This window comes from Passer domesticus, chromosome 1 (genome assembly GCF_036417665.1).
Source record: "Passer domesticus isolate bPasDom1 chromosome 1, bPasDom1.hap1, whole genome shotgun sequence".
NCBI lineage: Eukaryota > Metazoa > Chordata > Aves > Passeriformes > Passeridae > Passer > Passer domesticus.
In genome coordinates, this window is record NC_087474.1 from 36,654,947 (window position 1) to 36,674,514 (window position 19,568).

The window sequence follows — 19,568 nt, forward strand, 5'->3', positions numbered from 1 at the left end:
TTCTGTTTGCTACCTCCCCTGTGATCTGCTGTGGACATACCCTTGACCAGAAGTTCTCTTTGCCCCATTAGATAGCTGTGCCAGTATATTTCTTGACAGATTTTTTATATATATATATATATATATGTATATATATATATAATAGAACTGTGGTGCTGATGTCCTGGCTACGTTGGCATGTTACTGACCGAGAGGGGTGTGGAGCAGCAAGGCACAGAAAATCCACTATACATTCTAACATTTAGGCTTTATCCTTTATTAGGTAGTGAGTAAGAGACAAAAAGAACTGAGTTTGTTGTTTACAGCTGAACTTTAAAAGAGACTGGTGTGAACAAAAACTTGTTCCATAGAGCACTGTGACAAAAGAGGTCCAAGAAAACTGAAGGTGTCATTGCAAATTAGCTGATGTAAGTAGTTGGAATGACACTCTTTTATTTCTAGCAAAATTTGTATGAACTCTGCTCTTAGTACTGTGCCTCCATACATGCCACAGGCCACATTTTGGCAAGGATCAGCCTGTTGATTTTGATGGCATCACAACAACATGGCAGGATGTACAGCAGGTGTCCATGCACCAGAAGGCTGTGCGTAAGAGCCTTCAGGATATTTGTCTATCTCCCATTTTCCCATCTGCCTGCTTCCTCATGGGGAAAAGATAGCCTGCCCAGACTTTCTACCTTCCCAAAATGTGAGTACTCCTCTGCTCCTTTAGCAAGATCTTACTTACACAGGCTCTTACAAAAGGCTTTGGAAAACAAGTGGTGGTTCATGGAGCACAGCTTGAAAGCTGCTGCCCTTTTCAAGGAGGAATCTGAACGCAGCTGGCAATGGCACTACAGCTTCTGCAAACAGATGGAAGGTTGAAAGCAGGCTGAAAAGATCAAGTCCACTGAATCTTACTATCTCATGTACCCAAATAAAATGAAAAAATTTCTAAATTGAGTGTGAGGAGCAGGTTTTGATGGCTGGCTTATTTACTGCCTCTTTACTGGGAGCTGTAGAGTAGAGAGCCCTTTTAAATGTCAGCCCCTAGTTATTTACATGTCTTAACTTGGCTTCAGGAACTTACTCATACTGTTGTTTTGAAAATTAGGCCAAAGCAATCCAGCTGGTAATTAGCCCTGGAATCACTATCATGTCTTTTTCATGGCTACATTGGTGTGAGTTAAATATAAACAAAATCTCATTTCATTTCAAGGCACAAACGTTTGCAAATAAACTGGATGAAATACAAATACATAATACAGAACTTATTTTAATGTTTCTAGATAAATAAATGCATCTCTTTGGAATTCTTTGGACACAGATATCCATGGAACCTCTTCTTTCTCTCTCTTTATATATTTTTTATAAAATCTAAATGCGGAGAGGTTTAAAAAATGGCAAATACAAATGTATATGGAAGGCTCACTGATGAACTGCAAGTCAAAAGTGCTGTATATTCCCATCCTCTATCTCCCACCTGTCTGCATTAACTACAGGCAGCATAATATATAGCAACCATATGGTCAATATTTTGCATTACTGCCTTTTAATGAAATCTTTCAAATAATTTTCCCATCTAAACTTAAATTATGCTTTTAAATTTTATTCTGCCTAAATGTATGGTAGGCATTTCACTTAGCTACACATCAGAGTGGTTGCATGTGACTCAGCAGCACACTCCATAATATTAATAGATACTTTTCAGCTCCCTATGGGAAAAAGCAGGCAGCAAGGATTATTTTTTTCTCTGTTGTTTGTTACTTACCACTTAATGACCCACATGTGAAATCAATGGTTATATAATTATTTTATATAGTAGATTTTCTGTTTATAAGTTATTTTTCTTACTCTAACATATATACAATATATCTATATATACCCCTGATAAATCTTACTTTAAAGGGACACAGTCAACCCCTTTAAGCCTCACAGTAAATATATAAGGCTTTAAGCTGTCCATACATCATGGTCAGCTACAGAATTCAAGGGTCCCTTGAGATCCTAAAAGTTGTATTTGTTCCAAACCCATGATGTGCAGTTATCTCGTAATATGTATCTCATGTGTCACTGTTTACATTTTATAGGTATATTAAGACATTTTATATCACATCAGTAGGAAATAAAACAAGGGAATAAGTCTGTTGCTAAGACTAAGCCTATTGCAAAAATATTACCTGTATCTACAGACACTCCCACTGGTGTGATATAAAATGAATATGTGCCATTCTTGGGATAAAATTCTGGCTACACTGCAGTCAGAAGGAACTTTAAACTGACTTAAATGAGACCAGGATTTCTCTCCTGTTTTTCATTTGTCAGTTATGACTCTGAGTAACTGGTTTGTGTCTTCCCTCTGCACAACACTGCAGTGTCAGGCCTGTTTCATGACAAGATCATATTTTTTTGTTTTCCACCGTCATGTCTTAAACATTGATCTATCATGTATGTATTACACTTTTTGATTAAACACACAGTGTACACATACTTTCTCAGTTAAATAAATGTTTGACCCATTCTGCAGTGTACAGTATCTGAATGATTTTTCCCCCATAGATCCTCTTTATCACTTTCTTTGCCCTAACCTAAATAATTTTCATTCTTATGTGAGTGAGGAAAACTTTGCTCACCAGGAACAACTCCACGTTATTGTAATAATTTTGACTACTTACCAAAGTGACATAATTTTGTTCATTTTATCTTTTGCAACTCAGTTAGAAACCTAGTGGCATAGATAGAGACACAATACTACTGTTTTACAAGACATCTATTGTATCTACTTTTGTTCAGATAAATACCCAGTAACTGCTGATTTGGCAGGAGGATTGGTAAGGGTACTACTATTCACAGTGTTTCTTTTTTTTTTTCCTTCTTCTTTAATCTACAGAATAAAGTATTTTATATACATTGGAACCAGTTAATGCCCTTTAGACAAATGTGTAAGTTGTTTCATAAAGCAGGAAAGACATTGCAGGGAAGTATGTGCTAAAATGCACAGTCAAAAGGCTTTGTAAGTTTTATATGTCACTACAAGTCAATGCTGGAGATCAGTTCTAAAACAATCAATGCTCAAGAGAAATGTTCTTATCTGGAGAAAATACCACCCATTCCCCCTTTCAGAATTTGTTCAGTTCTCTATCAAAAGTTCTGGCTCTTCATATATACTTTAAACTATAAATAAACACTGCATAGTTCAATGTTCTTGATTTTCTTTTTTTTTTTTTGTGTTTTGATTTGAAAAATTATTGCAGTACAATTAATTCCTGTTTGGAGTTCAGTAAGGAGCAAACAGCACGGGAGTGTGGGTGGTCCGTATAGGCCCAGGAGCTGGTCGTAGGAGTGCTGGAGGAAGTGCTGAAGTCTGGAAAAGGGTGGCTGCTGGGGCTGTGCGAAGACTGAAGGGGGAATTCACAGCCACAGCAGCAGCTGCTGCTGCAGCTGCTAGCGGGTTTGGTAAGATTCGTGGGGCCATCGGCTTTGAAGGTTCCTTTGAAAATACTAATTTTACCTGTGGGGAAGAAGAGAAAACAAACAAACAGAGACACATAATTTTTTTCATATTAGCTACGTGAGAGGGACCTTGATTTAAGATTATATGTGCAGAATCAAGCAAGAGAGGCCTCGAGGTGGCTACTGACTCTGTGAGCTACAGACTTGTAACAGGTGATACAACCTCCCCCATAGACAAGGTACAGGGATTTGGTTGGGGACAAAGAGTTCCAGTATTCACACCTAATTGCTGACACTCACAATTTAATATGAGATTAGAAATCAAAGCAAATCTAAAATGGGACTGGGGAATCTGCACCAAAGTAAAGCTGCATGTACCCTGCAACAATTAAACAAGGAAAGATCAGATATCAATCAACAGATCTCCATCTGGACAGCTGAATGTAGAGACCAGCGCAGAATGAAAACATATCTTATTCCCTAGTCTTGCAAGATATTTTTCTTTTAATTATTAGGATGAGAGTTCTACTTAAAATTAAGATCTCCGTATTGTGGAGACCCTGGGGGGGCATTTAATGGTTTTGAGAGAGTCCAGCTTGCAACACCATACAGCTCCTCTTCATTTACTCCTGCTTCTAATAACAAGCAAATAAACCAATTTCATCTTTCATGAGTTATGAAAATCTCTTGTGTTTCACATGTTTAAATGGGCACTGTCCCATATAATTCTGCTGTGTATTCAACTGTTTTCCACTAAGACCGTGTTCATTCTTACAAGGATTGTGAAAACCTGGTAGATATTTTAAAGTAGTATTCTGCCAAACTATGATATTTCTGGTCCTGTCACTGAGGTTTCTTCTTAAAAAACATTTTAAATCATAATATGATTTTCTTGTGGACTACCAAATACAAATCAAAAACCCCCTCATTAAGAGTTTTCTAAAAAAGGGAAAAACCCCAAACCCTGAAGTTTTTCCAAGACTGAAAATACTCACAAGAGGTTCAGTAATATTTAAGAAAATTTACATTTGGGATGCGTACAAATGACCATCAGAGTAGTCTCTATAGATTTCTCTAGTTTTCAGTAGAACTTCAAGTTCCTAATGAGATGCCAAGAGCCTGAATACCTTTGCAGTCCCGTTTTTATAACTCTGAGATAAGATTAGAAACTTCATTTACTGACAAAGAAAAGTTCCCATTGTTTCTGATGGACTTTTGGTGGGTCTGTGTCCTAGTATGATTTGAGGCCTCTTACAAAGGGCATAAACCTTACTACATGGTATTGAATATACAGAATATATGCACCACGCTGTGGTACATCTCAGTGGAAGTATAGACACATTTTACTTACAAGGAAACACAATTTCTCGTCTTTGACTTGAAAGAGATTTTCAAGTAACTCTGACATTTTCAACTCAACAGAACCCTAGTGTGTTAATCATCAGAAATTAAGGACAGGAGTACTCTGGCATGAACCACAACTGAGTTTCATCATTACATTATCACCATATTCCAAAAGGTCTATTGGTTCTTTACTGGCCAGATGGATTGAGGATTTTTATTTTTCCCAGTACCTATCGGCAAAACTGCTGGCTTCCAGGCCCTTTAAATCTCTGGAAGAAATACTCAGATCAAACCAAATTCTTTAATTCTGTATAACAAAGGATATAATAGATGCTAGAAATAAAATTCATGATGGTGCCTATTAAAAGCAACGATCTGATTTTTCCTTGATCAGTGTTATGCTCGCTGATCCAAACTGCCTTCTTCCTTTGCTGAATATATGACTTTTTCCTCCCTTCTTCCATTTTTTAATAAATATCTTTTACAGCCTTATTTAGAATAGAAAAATTCTTCAAACTAAAAACTAACTAACAAACAAAAACACAAAACAAAACAAAAAACCCCCCACCCAAACAGGATAAACAAAACAAAACAACCCCAAAACAACCCTGAGGAAAAAAGTAACCCTGAGTACAAAGTAGTCTTTGGTTTAGAGTTGCCAGTGAAGGATGCTTTTTGTAACAGCTATTTTATTGCAGAAAGTTTGGACTATACAGTTCTTGATAACCATTTTTTCTCCAGTGCCATATTTTATGATGCTGGACAGTGTGGCTTGAAGAAATAGCAAGCAAGTCCCAACACTACAAGATTTCTCAAACTCTGAAATATCACTGTGGGAATGTATAATTTTTCTGTCTCTGAAGCATGTAAATCTGGAACAGACAGAGAAGTACCAATGATATTGAAAACATGGTAAAATCAGGTTTTTGGTCTAGAAAAGCAATGAAAATATAGCATGTCTTTTTTAAATTTCTGTAGACAAATTTGGTGATGTCCATACATTTTGTGTAATGAAGAACAAAGATCTCATGTGACTGTTTCTATTAAAAGACTAAGGCTTTCTTGGAGGAATCAGGTAGTTCTAATTAAATTACTAGATTATTTCTAGTTAGATAGCTTTTCAGTTCACTTATCAACATGATTCTGATTTCAAGGTAGCTGCAAAACTAGTAATACTTAACATATGCAGTGCCTTGCATGTTCATTTATAACCTCTAATTTACTCACAGGTCAACATTAGAAGTACAGTAACCATTACTTGTTTCATTTCCAATGAAGTAAACTAGGGGACAAATAGCTTGAAATATTAATGGGGAGCATCCTGGTTTCAGCTTGGGAGAGGTAATAAAGGAAAAGTAAAGAAAGAGCATTAAATTAAAGGTGAAACTAGTTGGCTTGTTGCGGTGCTATTCTGCAATTCAAGTGACAACAATTCCTGCAGTTTTTATATTCAAAACCAAAAAGATTAAATGGAGAACTGGTCTCTCTTTTCTTATTGAATCCACAATTCCACTACATATATCTGTTCATTTATTGCTAGTTTTTTCTCTCCTTCTTAAATCCCTTTTGCCTTTTTGATGCCCTCTAGCCTAACCTGTATATTGTGAGCAATTGGGATTGAGGGAGAAAGAAAAGGACACACTGCTGTTATTTGTCTTGAACCTTGGCTGGAGTTCTCAGAAATCACCATTATATAAATTGGTAGAGAGCTGTGCACAACCACAACAACAATGTAATAGTTGGTTTTATCCCCTGAAAAATAATGAATTTCCTAAAGGAATAACAATCCTGTCAGAAAGGCTTTCCTGATTCCATATCTTACTTACCCTATTACATACTTTCTATTACTTTCAGTATAGTTTGTATTGAAGACCTTGAACTTTCTTGTGGAGAAAGACTGAGAAACCCTATGGGGCTATTTCCCTATTAGTGGATCTACAAGAATAGTGCACTGCTTTATTCTGAAACCGAATCCTGCATGAATATGCCACTCGCGAGGGCTGCCCCAACAAGGAAACAGTTTCTGTTGCCAAGAGCTTTAACTCAATGTAAAGAGAAATGGGTTTTCACAGGAAAAAAAAACAAAACAAAAAAGCGCTCCATAGCTCCATATTGTGCCTGCATCAGAGAAGATGGTCAAGGCATAAGAGGCTAATCTCTATGAGGACAATGAATCAACATTCCCTCTGCCAGAACCATTTATAAAACCCTACAAAGCAACAGATATAACATTCACAGAGTTCACAGAATTCACAGAATTCTCAGAATAACTAGGTTGGAAAAGACCTTCAAGATCATTGAGTCCAATCCATACCCTATCACCTCAACTAAACCATGGCACTGATTGCCACATACAGTTTTTTTTTAAACACATCCAGGGATGGTGACTCCACCACCTCCCTGGGCAGGCCATTCCAGTACTTTATCACTCTTTCCATGAAAAACTTTTTCCTAATATCCAACCTATATTTCCCTTGACACAGCTTGAGACTGTGTCCTCTTGTTCTGTCAATTGCTGCCTGCTGCAAGAGACCGACCCCCACCTGACTACAACCACCTTTCAGGCAGTTGTACAGAGCAATAAGGTCACCCCTGAGTCTCCTTTTCTCCAGGCTAAACACCCCCAGCTCCTCAGTCATTCCTCACAGGGCTTGTGTTCCAAGCCCCTCACCAGCCTCATTGCCCTCCTCTGGACGTGCTCCAGTGTCTCAAGGTACTTCCTAAACCGAGGGGCCAGAACTTGACACAGCACTCAAGGTGTGGCCTCACCTGTGCCGAGTACAGTAGGAGAATGACCTCCCTGCTCCTGCTGGCCACAGTATTCCTGACACAGACCAGGAAGCCAATGGCTTTCTTGGCCACCAGGGCCCACTGCTGGCTCATGCTCAGCTGGCTGTCAACCAGTGCCCCCAGGTCCCTTTCTGCCTGGCACTGTCCAGCCACACTGTCCCCAGCCTATAACGCCACAGGGGGTTATTGTGGCCAAAATGCAGGACTCATTTATGCAGTTTAACTGATGGAGAAGATAAACGTCAGGTGTTTCACTATGCCACCCATAATATAAGCTGATTCTTAACTAGTGGCAGCATCCTAGAAAGTTTTTTATTAAAAAAAAAAAAAAAATTCTCAGCTTTTGGAGCTAGTAAGAATTGTGTCCAATTTCAGATGGTTTATCTTGGCAGTTCAAAATGTGACGAGAAATATTCTGAAACAGTTGAATGAAAGAAGAGGCAGATTTTTTTAATAGTTTCCCTTGTTATCTCAATAATTCTCTAAATAAGGATAGAATGAATTGTTTATGTTTTATAGAGTTTTGTTTAGTTATTTCATCACTATTGTCTTTGGTGAAAACTGGAAAAATCCTGTTTGACATCTGGAGGTTTTTTCCATCTCTTGCTCTCTAGTGACCTTTGCAACAAGCTTATTGTGTGAGGTTATTCAGAGTAGCTACAAAAGCAAGGTTGTAGTAAACACGCCTTAAAGAATACAAAAAAAATCCCTTGTGGGCTTCCAGTGGCCCCTTCCTGTACTTGATACACTCCACTTCTAAATATTTTCCCACTTACATTTTCTAAAAATCCTATTCATCAGGATTAAAATAAAAGTCAAATAAAAAAGGGTGATTGGCTTACCCCTAGCGGATGTGTTCCCTTTTGGAGTTTGTTGTAAGGGCTGTATTTAGGTTTGGGTGGCTTCCCAGCAGCTCTGTCTTTGTGCCTTCTACTGCTTATGTGCTGTTAAAATATATTGGGGCGGGGGGAGGAAAGGAAGAAAACAAAGGGTAATAGTTGATATTTCCACAACAGATCAATTCAGGTTCTGCTTTACACAACATTACTGCTCCAATATGAAAGGCTTTTGCTCTACAGCAGCATTACCTTGACTAATTCAATAATGAGAAGGAATAGCTCTTTTGAAGTTTGAAGGATCCTTTGTGCACCACATATTGGGACTGTAATTTTCATTAGTCCTAAGTTCAGCTATGCTTCCACTACAGTTAAATATTTTCCCACCTTTTCTAACTTCAGCAGGACTTGAGTCATGTTAAAGCCTTTGAAAAACTCCTCCCTACTTCTATAAATCACACATCAAATTCAATCCACTGCTGATAGAAAGTTTTTAAGGAATATTAGGTAGTAAAGCATCCCTTATTTGGGGAAGAAAATTGTTTAAATCCCCAAGCTGCCTGGAGATCCTTCTGAGATGGTTACATATCAAACTAAGAGACAGTGAAAAAAATGCATGAAATCCATTATCTTCTTCATAAGATCTATGAGATTGTTAAAATATCTTTCTACACAGACTATCTTGCAGTAAGGAATCTTTTTTAGAATTCTTTTTTTTTTCTTTGATTTTCATTTTCAAGAGAATTACCACAATAAAAATACATAGAACTGGACTTTTTTGTCTGAGACCAGAAGAATGGGTATTGCTATTGTCCATTATTGAATTAATCTTCTTTCTTGTAAAGTTCCTTTACAAGTATTTAATTCCAATAAGCATATGGAATTAAACTAAGTGTTTTTCAGAAAGCTCTGATCATCTGAAAAATGACTGAACATAACTTAGTGTAATTGCAATTCAGAGGTCATGCTTTTCAGTTAAAATGAAACATTGATAAAAATATTAGAAATCCACTCCATTCCACATTTCTAAGTGGGTTACTTAGTATTCTGGGAAAGTACTGATTGCATCCACCTTCACATCTTTGTCAAGGCAAATATGCAGTACATGAAATGGCAGAGTTTATTAGCTCAGGACAATTCTAGCAGTCTAAAGATAGTTGTAACGTGTTACACCTTCTATAACTCTTTACCAAATGTGTATAATTGAGAGCTTTTAAGACATATTCCATGCAAGGGAATATCAAATCAAAACAAAACATACAGCATGGCGGCCAAAAACAGTGGACAAAACTGTGAGTTCCATTTGGACACAAATTGTTATATTGGTATGTGCTGACTGTGTTGGTACTTTGCCACCATGAAAACAAAGAACAGCCAAAAATTCTCACTCTACAAGCTGGCTGAGTACCTGTTTCAGTTGTGTCTCGGAGTTTACGTGCACATCACATATTTCACAGTGAAATGTTTTGTTCTGAAGGCCTGTGTTTCCTTTATTCACAGGTCCTTTGCCTTTAACGCCTGCCCGGGGAAAGGCTTTTATGGTTCCACTTCCATTCCGAGCTTCCAGCATAGTTTTGTGCTTAGTCCCTGGAAACAACAGAAATGGAAAACAGAAACAACTTTGTCAATTGGGTTGCATTAGTTTTTTTTATTTTCTTTTTAAAATAAAATCATATGAACCTCAGCTTAGTGCCATGTGCTATCCTTGGAATAGGACTGTCTTGGTCTGTATCAGAGTCATACCAATGTAACAGTATTTCACACCTGATATTTATTTACTAAATTACATACCTATAGGTAATGCACTAGAACAAAGCAGCCAGACCAGAAAGTAGCAGCACAGATACCCTGATGTGAAGTTAAATGTGTGTGACTTTTCTCATTAACTCCTGCTGCTAATAAGACCTGAATTGTAGTTGCAAAAGAAAAGTAATTTAGCTATTAAAGATGTAGTTGGCTTTGATTTGTATTCCTCCTGAACAGATTGATAAACAGTATGTCTAGGTAGCTTACAATTAAATCTGTAATTAACAAATTACTTTCCAAACCAGAAAGGGGCAGAGGTTCCTGGAAGCAACCTACGGATCGTTAATGTCTTGGACAGAAACAAAAACATGTGAGAAACATATATGAGAGGAAAATACAATTGCCTTTTTTTTTAAATTGTAAATAAAGGTTGCATAGAGAACACTGGCGTTCTTTTGCTGCACCTTTATTTAGACAGAACATTTTCTTGCACTGTTGACTCCCACACAGGTAGTCTTGTGATGATAATGGACTAACTACTGCATACAGAACCATCTCTCCACTGCTAATTGCTGTATGCATCCAGAGAGACTTGCAAAAAAATGCATGTGTGTGAGCACACACGCTTTATCAGCACAGGCAGCAAAACCTTGGAAGGTTGTGTTTAAATATTCAGAATAGTGTTTTGGCTCTCAGCCTGATCAGAATATTTAGAGTCTACATGAAGTCACATAGTTTAAAAGGGTACAGCTTGAAGTTGATCTTTCACCAGTTGAAGATCTGGCATACAGTAAACAGCATTCAAAACTGATGGAATTTTGTTTCTCATAAATGCCAAGAAGCTATAATTTCCATTCTAATTTGGGTTCTATAGATATGCCAAAGTTATTTCTTTTTAAATTGCATCATAAAACCTTTGATCATTTTGCTCTAGGTATATTATCACTGTCTCTACATTTCAAACCGAAGGTTCTCTTTCTATCTCTGAACCCTACTTACCCTTGATAAGAGGTAGCCCCTATCATCCAAGACCAGGAACTTTCGGTAAGATGGCTATAGGTGGTCACTGCCACCATATCAAATCCCTAGATCTTTTAACCCCACCCACCAATGAGCCTATCAATAACATGCTTAAATTAGTGACTGTGAATGGTGGCTGTGTACAGCAAGAACTTACTGATGCTACTAGCTCTAATGATAAGATAAATTTCAAAAACTAAGAAAGATGGAGGTAGGCAATTACCCATTCAACCCTCATGCAGCAGCTGCTATCAGTTGATGAAAACAAAGGGAAAATATACATAATTTTAAAAGTTATTTATTAGCAGACAATAGAGAGCTAAGAACTCTAATTCCCATCATTGAACTCTGACTGACTGATGCTCCCTCTTTCAGCCTTAATTTGTTAAGTTTCAAACAAAGCTAATGGCATTCATTCTCAGTTTGCTAGTTGGCACAAGCAAAACTATGCAAACTCTGAACACCAAAGGTAATGAAGCAGAGCTGTCATTTAGCTCAATAAGGTTTTGAAGCTGCAAAGGCTAAAGTGTAAGAAAATCTGCAACTTGCAATAAATTTCTTTCTTTCTCTTTTCTGAAAGCCTCTTTGCCTGTCATTTTTATACTTTAATAGTTAATGAATTCCATGTAATTGCCAGTTTTCTGCCACCTCTTTGTCCCCTGCTGCAAGAGATCTAATCTATTCAGGGGAAGATAATTGCAGCACTCTTGAGACAGAAGGAAAAAAAAAAGGAAGCAAGCAAGCACTGCTCCATCTCACCACTGTTGTGCGCCTCCAGCTGTGAGGCAGAGTTGACAGCGACTTTGCATAGTGAACAGTACAGCAGTCTTTTTGCTTTTTCTTCCTCAGTCTCAACGGAAGGGCAAGTGCTGCTGCTCGTGGCTGTTGTGGGGATTTTCTCCACTTTAGAGGTGATCTCAGTTGTCATAACACTGCTCTTCCGGATTTCCACGGTTGTCGTCGTTGATATTGCTGGTGTCCCTGTGTTTGTGTCTGTGGGCAAAGAGAGGAGATGGAAAGAAATGAAAACAAGCAGAAAAAAAATCGTGTGACCTTTGGTGTTTCCTTTTTGGCGTTCCATTGCTGTGATGACACAGAGAGGCAGATTGCTCTGGTGATGGTTTGACTAATGGCAATGAACTAAACCTGACCCTTTTCTTTCTATTTTGTGTGGTTACAAAATACAGTACTCCCATGTATTAGAAAACCATGTGTTGTTCCCTGCAGTCTGCTCACACAGAACTCATAAACTGAACAAAAAGGTCATTAAGAATGTACTGTACAACAGGAGAAAAATGCAATAAAAGAGGTCATGAAAATTACCAGCACAACAGGCAGTTTAAATTTATACACACAAGTTCAGATGCATAAACAGCCACAGTAACACATAATACTGATGCTGACTGGACAGCCAAGCTAAACTCTTAACATCTTGTACTAATAAAACTAAAATTAATAAATTCACCTTTATATGTGGTAAAGAAAAAATAAGAACTTGATACTTCCCTTGATTTTTCCCGACACCAACACTAAAAGAATGAAGGTAATTATGAATAGGCAGTACACATCATCCATTATTACATAATAATGATATATACTAATAACAGTAACCAAATATATCTATATCATTCCCTATCTGAGACCTAAACAACCACTAATAAGATTTTTATTCTGTCTATCAGTTGGAAAGACTGCAAGCTAGGTATGTACCTAAATCTGGAAACTTATTTCTTGCAGCTAAGAACTTGTGCTTTTCCTGTATTTATCAAATGAAAGTGAGAGAAAACACACAATGATATTTTAATTTGGATCATGGATACATGATGTTTGGATAAGGCAGTATCATGTGGTTGTTAAGTACTTAACAGGGTGGAGGACAGCAAAATGCAGCAGTGAAGGCAGTGAAGAAGATGGTGGGTAGGGGACACAAGAAGAAGACAAAGGACAGGAACTGTTCTGCTTTTGCAGTACTGTATTTTATTATATTAAGCTTACTGAGCAGCAGCTTTTAATAAAAAATTATCTTAGTTAATTTACTGAAATATGCCTGGATTTGGCTCACTTTGGTTTCATACGTCACTTGGTGTTAGTGATGCTCTACCTGTACTATGTTTTATTTACTGCCTCCCATCAGAATAGACAAAATAGCAATTCTTCCACCTACAGTGCTAAGTATGTGCTCCAATGCAGAAGGGACACAGCTAACTGATACCACAGTGGTGCGTTGCAGACTGGTACTGTTCAAAACTTTGTTAATGGAGAACATTCCTAATAGCTTAGCAGGCAATATTAAATTGGGGGAAGTTTTATTTTATATTTAATTTTGATTGTTTTCTTTGTTTATTTGCTTGTTTTCAGAAAAATCTTTCAGTAGCAGACATGATGAACACAGATCTTTTCTATCATTGTGCTATAAAACAGGTCCCCACCACACTGAAATTGCAAAGCAAAATATTTAGGAGGTATTTTTTTTTCTTCTCTCATCAGCTCTGAAGGTCCTCTGTCCAGCCTGGGAACATCAATATCAAAAAAATATCCCCAAAATTATTTGCTTTGCCATTAATTTAGAAACAATACAAATGCAAAGCAATAAGAGGGGATTTGTGATGGAGTAAGCCAAAAGAAATTAGAAGTTTATAAAACTTGAACTGTGAATATGGAAGAAAAAGGGCAAGCATTAACAGCATTTTTCATATCTGTAAAAGTAGCCAAAAATAAGAGAATATACTCTTCTCCCTTATCCCTCCTAGTAAAACAAGGACTATTGGATTACATCAGGAGAGATTTAGATTAGATGTGAGGAAATTCTTTCTAATAATAAAGTTTATGAAGCCTGGGAATAACCTACCTACACAGATCAAAAAATATTTCCTACTGGGGGACTTGAAGCTGGCTGAACAAATATCTACACAAATATTATTCCCTTTCAGTCAGTGGGAAAATGGCCCTTTAAGCTCTATTAAGTTCTATACATGGTGCATTTTGTCATGTTTCTACATACTCTCCCAGAGGGTTTTTAAAAATTATCATTCACAAATCCAAGAAAGCAGTTTTTCCTGTGTATATTCTAGGTATTGACAGGCAATGTCATGCATTGCAAAACAAAAGCATGTAACAAAAAAATAAAGTTGCACTCAAGGTCAAATCAGAGTTTGGTTTTCTTTTTCCTGAAAGAGTGCCTGAAGGTTGTCATAGCCTGAAGGTACTGGGGATGTCCAATATCAGTGCAGAAGGAATGAGGCTACCTTGCTGAATAGTCTCTTCTTATTTATTAATTTTTTTTAATAAGGTTTCAAGAGAAAAAAAACTGAAATATTAAGCATTTTGCTGAGAAACTGATGAAAAAATAAAGCCCTTGAAAGATCTGTCCACAAAACTGTAGATCTAACTAGTCACTCCTTTCCCATTCCAGAGAGTCCATTGAATGCTTGCTTTCCTTCAGTTAAAAATTCCTGCTGCAAAATTATTTTCCTCAAAAGCCCAATTCAAATCCAAACCCCGTTGCTTTATACACATTAACGCTGCTTTTAAAACATCAGTTTCTTCATCCTGGTACTACAGTACAGCAGTGGGCTTAGCCAATGTACTCTCGGTTACATGGAAGGCAAAGGGCAGATGGCCCAGGCAGGGGAAAGGGACATTAACATTCTTTCAGGATTGATGGCAAAGTTGGTGCTCATTCTAATCTTGCAGGAAATTAGAAATGCACATCAATCACCACTGCCAGCTTTGCAGTGTAAGGGTCAGTGTTTAGCCCTCAGCAAAATATAGATGATAATTTCTTTATTTCCTTAGGAAAACCTGAGGCAGTAAATTAAATAAAACAATAAAAGCTGAAATAACAGCAGGTTTTTTTCTGCTTCAAGTATCTGACCTTCTGTATCTATGCTGATCTAATATTTCACTATGTAATTATTTAAAAGTGAAAAGAAAATATAATCAATTATGCTAGCTGTTTTGAATATTTTGAGGATATTTTGAGATGCATGAATGAAAGCAGCATAGTATATAAAAATTAAAAATGGTAAAGGTCATCAGCATATTTTTAATCTCAAAAAAAAATTTAAAGTTCAGTGCATATATTCTGCATTTTTAAGAGGTGCCCTATATGATTACACTTTATTTTCTACTAATGAAAATACATTAACAACATTAAAACATAAATAGAAAGCCATTGAAGTTCACCATCTAAAATCCATGACACGTTTAAAAATGCAAAGCTGCTCATCCTCATATAAACTTAGAATTTTCAGCAGAGATTAAGGATAAAACATTCTAAAAGCTGTCAAGTAAGCTTACAAAGAAGCAATTCAATTCCTTTCCTCACAAGCACTTCTAACCTAACCAGCATGGGCCCCTTTGAATATTTTACAGTGTTGCTGCCTGTCCGGAGTTCAGTGCCCTAAATACAGAGTACAGCATAAAAGGTATAAGGCATTAAAAAAGCAAACAAAGAAGGAAAAACAACACCAAAAAGAAGTAGGAAGGCATTTGAGTTCATGCCTTGTAGACTGAATCAGCATTTCTTAACACTATATTATTACAGCGCTCTAAGAGCTATTTCAATTATAAATGTTCTAAAATTGAACTGGAAATTCAGCCACAGTCAAATGGAAGATTTGTTTCTGGTGACGCAGGCTTGCAGCATTGTGCTATTTTCATTCCAGTGGCCCACAGCAAATATTCATTATTGCAACTGTCACTGCTTGGCTTTGGTATAGAAGTTGATTGCTGATATTGTATGGAACTGGACTCGAAGAGCAAAAAAAAAAAAAAAAAAAGGAACACTTCAGGATTCAAAAGAATCCATTTGTGACTCTGGTCTTAATATAGCAACAGAATAAAAACTGAAAATATAAAAATATTACATTACAATCTAATCTTAGTCACTGGCAAAATCAAAGGTCTGTTTTAACAAGAGACAAAGACAGATGAAAAAGTACTCTGTGAGAACTGACTTCTTTGAGTACTACAGATACCATGGTTCAAAATGGAAAACTGCATTGTGATTAAGGTTCTCCTAAATAAGCAGGATTAATTTTATATCCCAGCTACAAGACTCATGAATTTTCTTTAGTCTGAAGAAAAAGAAAATTACAAGTCATGTTTTTCTTCTGAGTATGTGAAAGTTTCACTCATCAGTTCCTGCCACTAAGTCTAAGAATTTCTTATCCTCAAGCTATAAATAGACCCACAGAGAGAAACACACTCTGACTTCAAACAAATCACAAATATTTATGAGCATGTTTTTTCTTCCTCAATCTCAAGTGGCACACATTTAAAAATATCTGATTTAGCACATACCCATGCATTCTGGTCTCATTTAAATCAAACTTCACCTTTGACATAAAAGGATTAAGCATTTGGCCCATAACACTGTTCAGGGCAAAAAAATAAACAACAAAACAACCCAAAAACCCGCAACAACTGCACCTCTGCAGAAGGTAGAAAACACATTCTTTCTCATAACAAACAGAACTTGATATGAAATATTTCACTGTATGAGACCACTTAGTATTGCAGAAACATCATCAGCTGGCTATATAGCTTATAACAAACCCATGTCAATGATCCCATTCAGACCCTTGATACTGGCACATTCAAGGCTGGGACTGGGACTCAGTATATTTTTTTCCTGACTAATAGGAACTGTGTCCTCAGTTTCCTTGGGCTGCTTTGAAAATTCCATTTTCCACTACTTCTGCGGTAATTACATTTGAAGATAAGACTTAATCTCTTTAGAATCTATAAATAGAACAGTGAAGTACACCAAAACCAAAGTACCACCTCCCAAAAAAAGGACAGCCGACAGATATTTTTGTGCTTAGCTGATTCTCTGTTCTCATATGCTGTAACATAAGCATGTGTGCTAGCACACCGACTGGCTCCAGCACTTAAACAAAACACTGAAGTACTTTGACTCAAATGTATCAACTTCTTATCCTTTATATGCGCAGAATACAAACTCGCATATTTTGTGGTCAGTGGATATCTGGCCCTCTACAATATATTGTACAAAAAGTTCTTTTGGTATCATATTATCAAAAATCCCATCATTAGACTTAGTTTTGCATTCAAAATCTGGATTCAATCTATTTATTATAGATATATCCTTCCCAGAATGGATATGTTTACTTGGAGAGATAGAAGTACATTTTTAGAACTTAGAAGAACCCATATAAATTTTCTCAAAGAAAAAGATTATTATATCATGATTTAGAAACATAAGTAGCAAACATCACCGAGGTTTTTGGCATAAAATACGAAAATATCTGATTGACAACTGTTCAGTTCATCACTTTATGGTCACCTTCAATGGCACAATATGAAATATTGGAAACCATGGTGTTCACCTGATCATCTACAGGATGGATACTAATTACTATGCCATAATGGAAGTGTCAAGAGCTCTGGAGTAATAAACAAAGCTGAGTACGACAAACTAGGAACAGTATTTGAAAATTTTTGATGAGATGTCTTTTTTGAACTTGATTTTCTTTGAGTCTGTTTTTTAAACAGCTGTTTACCTGTTTTGTCTCCCTTTCCTTTTAACTACCCTGGCTTGTCAGTACTTTCTTGGTCAAGTTCCTTGTTAACTTTCTTTGTCTAGGGGGTCTATCAAAATTATTTTTAATAACGAGAAAGTGAGTCTGAACATGTCTAAGGTATTGCCCAAGCTTTTGCTCAAATGTACCAAACAAGCATTACTGAGAAACTGAAAGACTACAAAGTTTCCTAGAATAAGCATGAAAGACAAATACCAGGAATTTTCTTGGATTGTAAATGGAGAAGCAATGACCTCAGTATTTTGAGCAGCCCCTGCTTTTTAACACTTAAATAAATCATGTTATACACAGTGTGCATCACTCAGAAGCAAGATGAGGAAACAACTGGCTACACAACAAGTGACCTCATTTTACTGCTGCCTCTACTCCATGCTTCCATCAAGAGGCCTTGCAGTGATTTGATGGCAGGGAGACAGAAAACAGGATGTTTGGTGACAAAAGGTGTCCACAGAGAGAGTGATGATGAAAAGGAAGTAGCAAACTTCATATATTTGATCTGTGGATATTTTCCTCCAGTTAAACTCAATTCTGTCAAGTCCTCAGATTACCTCCTTCGTTAATTAGGAGTACAAAATTTTCTAATGAAATTATACCTAATTTTTGCTAGCAGTTCTCTTGGTTTAAAGCACAGTTCATTAATCTTGAACCACAGAGGGACAACTACATTCCTGTTGAGGTTAATTGAGCTGGCAGCGACACCAAGAGCTAGGGGTAAAAAACCTGTGGAAAGCGAAGAAGTTAGATAGAGAAATGTCACACCATGTCTGAGTTTTGAGTTCTCAAGCAAGTGTAACTGAGAAAAATATTACTGGAAGGTAAGGAAGTAACGAGAAGAAACCATTTATTTTTCAGGTCATTTAAGGGACACTTGGTGATGACTGAGTTTGGATACTGAGGTGTCCTTATGATTGTATAGATTTCTCCTCAGTCAGGCAGATCACCTTTTACCAGCTGTGAGTGAAAGGGTCCCCATGCAAGGAGCTGCTGACTGAAACTACTGTCACATTTTAATTAATGGGTACTCTAGTGAAAATTTGATTTGAAATCAGGATAAAGTGTTTGCCTAAGAGGTGGAGCTCACAGTCAAATGCAAAGAGGATTTTTGCATCCTTGAGGCTATGCTGAAAAACTACCACCAGTTTTACATCTGCATGCACCTCAGTATTCATTCCTCAACTTTTAAGCAAAAGTAAACATAATAAAAAAATATACTCACAACTAATCTTAGTACATGAGTAAAAATTGATCATCAGTTGAGTTTATTACCAGTAAAAAACAAAGAACTGAAAAAACTTAAAAAGCTAAAAACCCAACAAGGAAAAAGGTTTTGCAAGACATCCTACAGTAAAATGAATTTGCCTTGATTGTCTCTTTCTGGAGGCCAACATGTGCACAGCAGTCCCCATCTGTGTTATCATCCTCTCTGTTGCTCCAAAGCAGGTCAACTGCACAGGAACTGCCTGTTGCTCCTTGCCTTGTACTGAATGCCAGACTGCCCAGGGATATCTGGGTGATTCAGCCTCATCCAAAAGTCATCCAGAGACAGCTACAGCAGTGGAAAGGGATGATTGCATTCCTGTGTCCAGGAAAATCCTTGGCACCATGTGAATCACTAGCACAGACAGAAATCCAAAATAATGTTTAAAAATAGGGCCTGCATCAGTGCCAAGGTCCAGGTGGCATGAATTATACCCAGTCAGTATTGGAAACAATATTTCCCCAAGGAGAATTCAGGGAGAACTTTTCTCTGTGTCACTAACATCAATGGCTTCAAAGTATTACCTTCCTACCTGAAAACTCATTAGAACTTTAAGTCACACTATGTATCCAGGAG

The 19,568-nt window shown here is 37.0% G+C and overlaps 1 protein-coding gene across 9 annotated transcripts in view; it reads right to left on the minus strand.

Annotated features, from left to right (window-relative positions):
- Window positions 1–228: 228 nt before the first annotated feature.
- The window catches only part of ZNF385D (zinc finger protein 385D), a 410,794-nt gene continuing 391,454 nt past the window's right edge, over window positions 229–19,568 (minus strand). For all 9 annotated transcript variants that reach the window (XM_064414290.1, XM_064414306.1, XM_064414280.1 and 6 more), the window contains 4 exons: window positions 11,928–12,161; window positions 9,811–9,989; window positions 8,409–8,510; window positions 229–3,490 (listed from right to left, as the gene is read on the minus strand). In XM_064414290.1, the coding sequence (XP_064270360.1) occupies window positions 3,257–3,490; window positions 8,409–8,510; window positions 9,811–9,989; window positions 11,928–12,161 (749 nt within the window). In that variant the 3' untranslated portion in view covers window positions 229–3,256. The remainder of the gene's footprint in view (window positions 3,491–8,408; window positions 8,511–9,810; window positions 9,990–11,927; window positions 12,162–19,568) is intronic.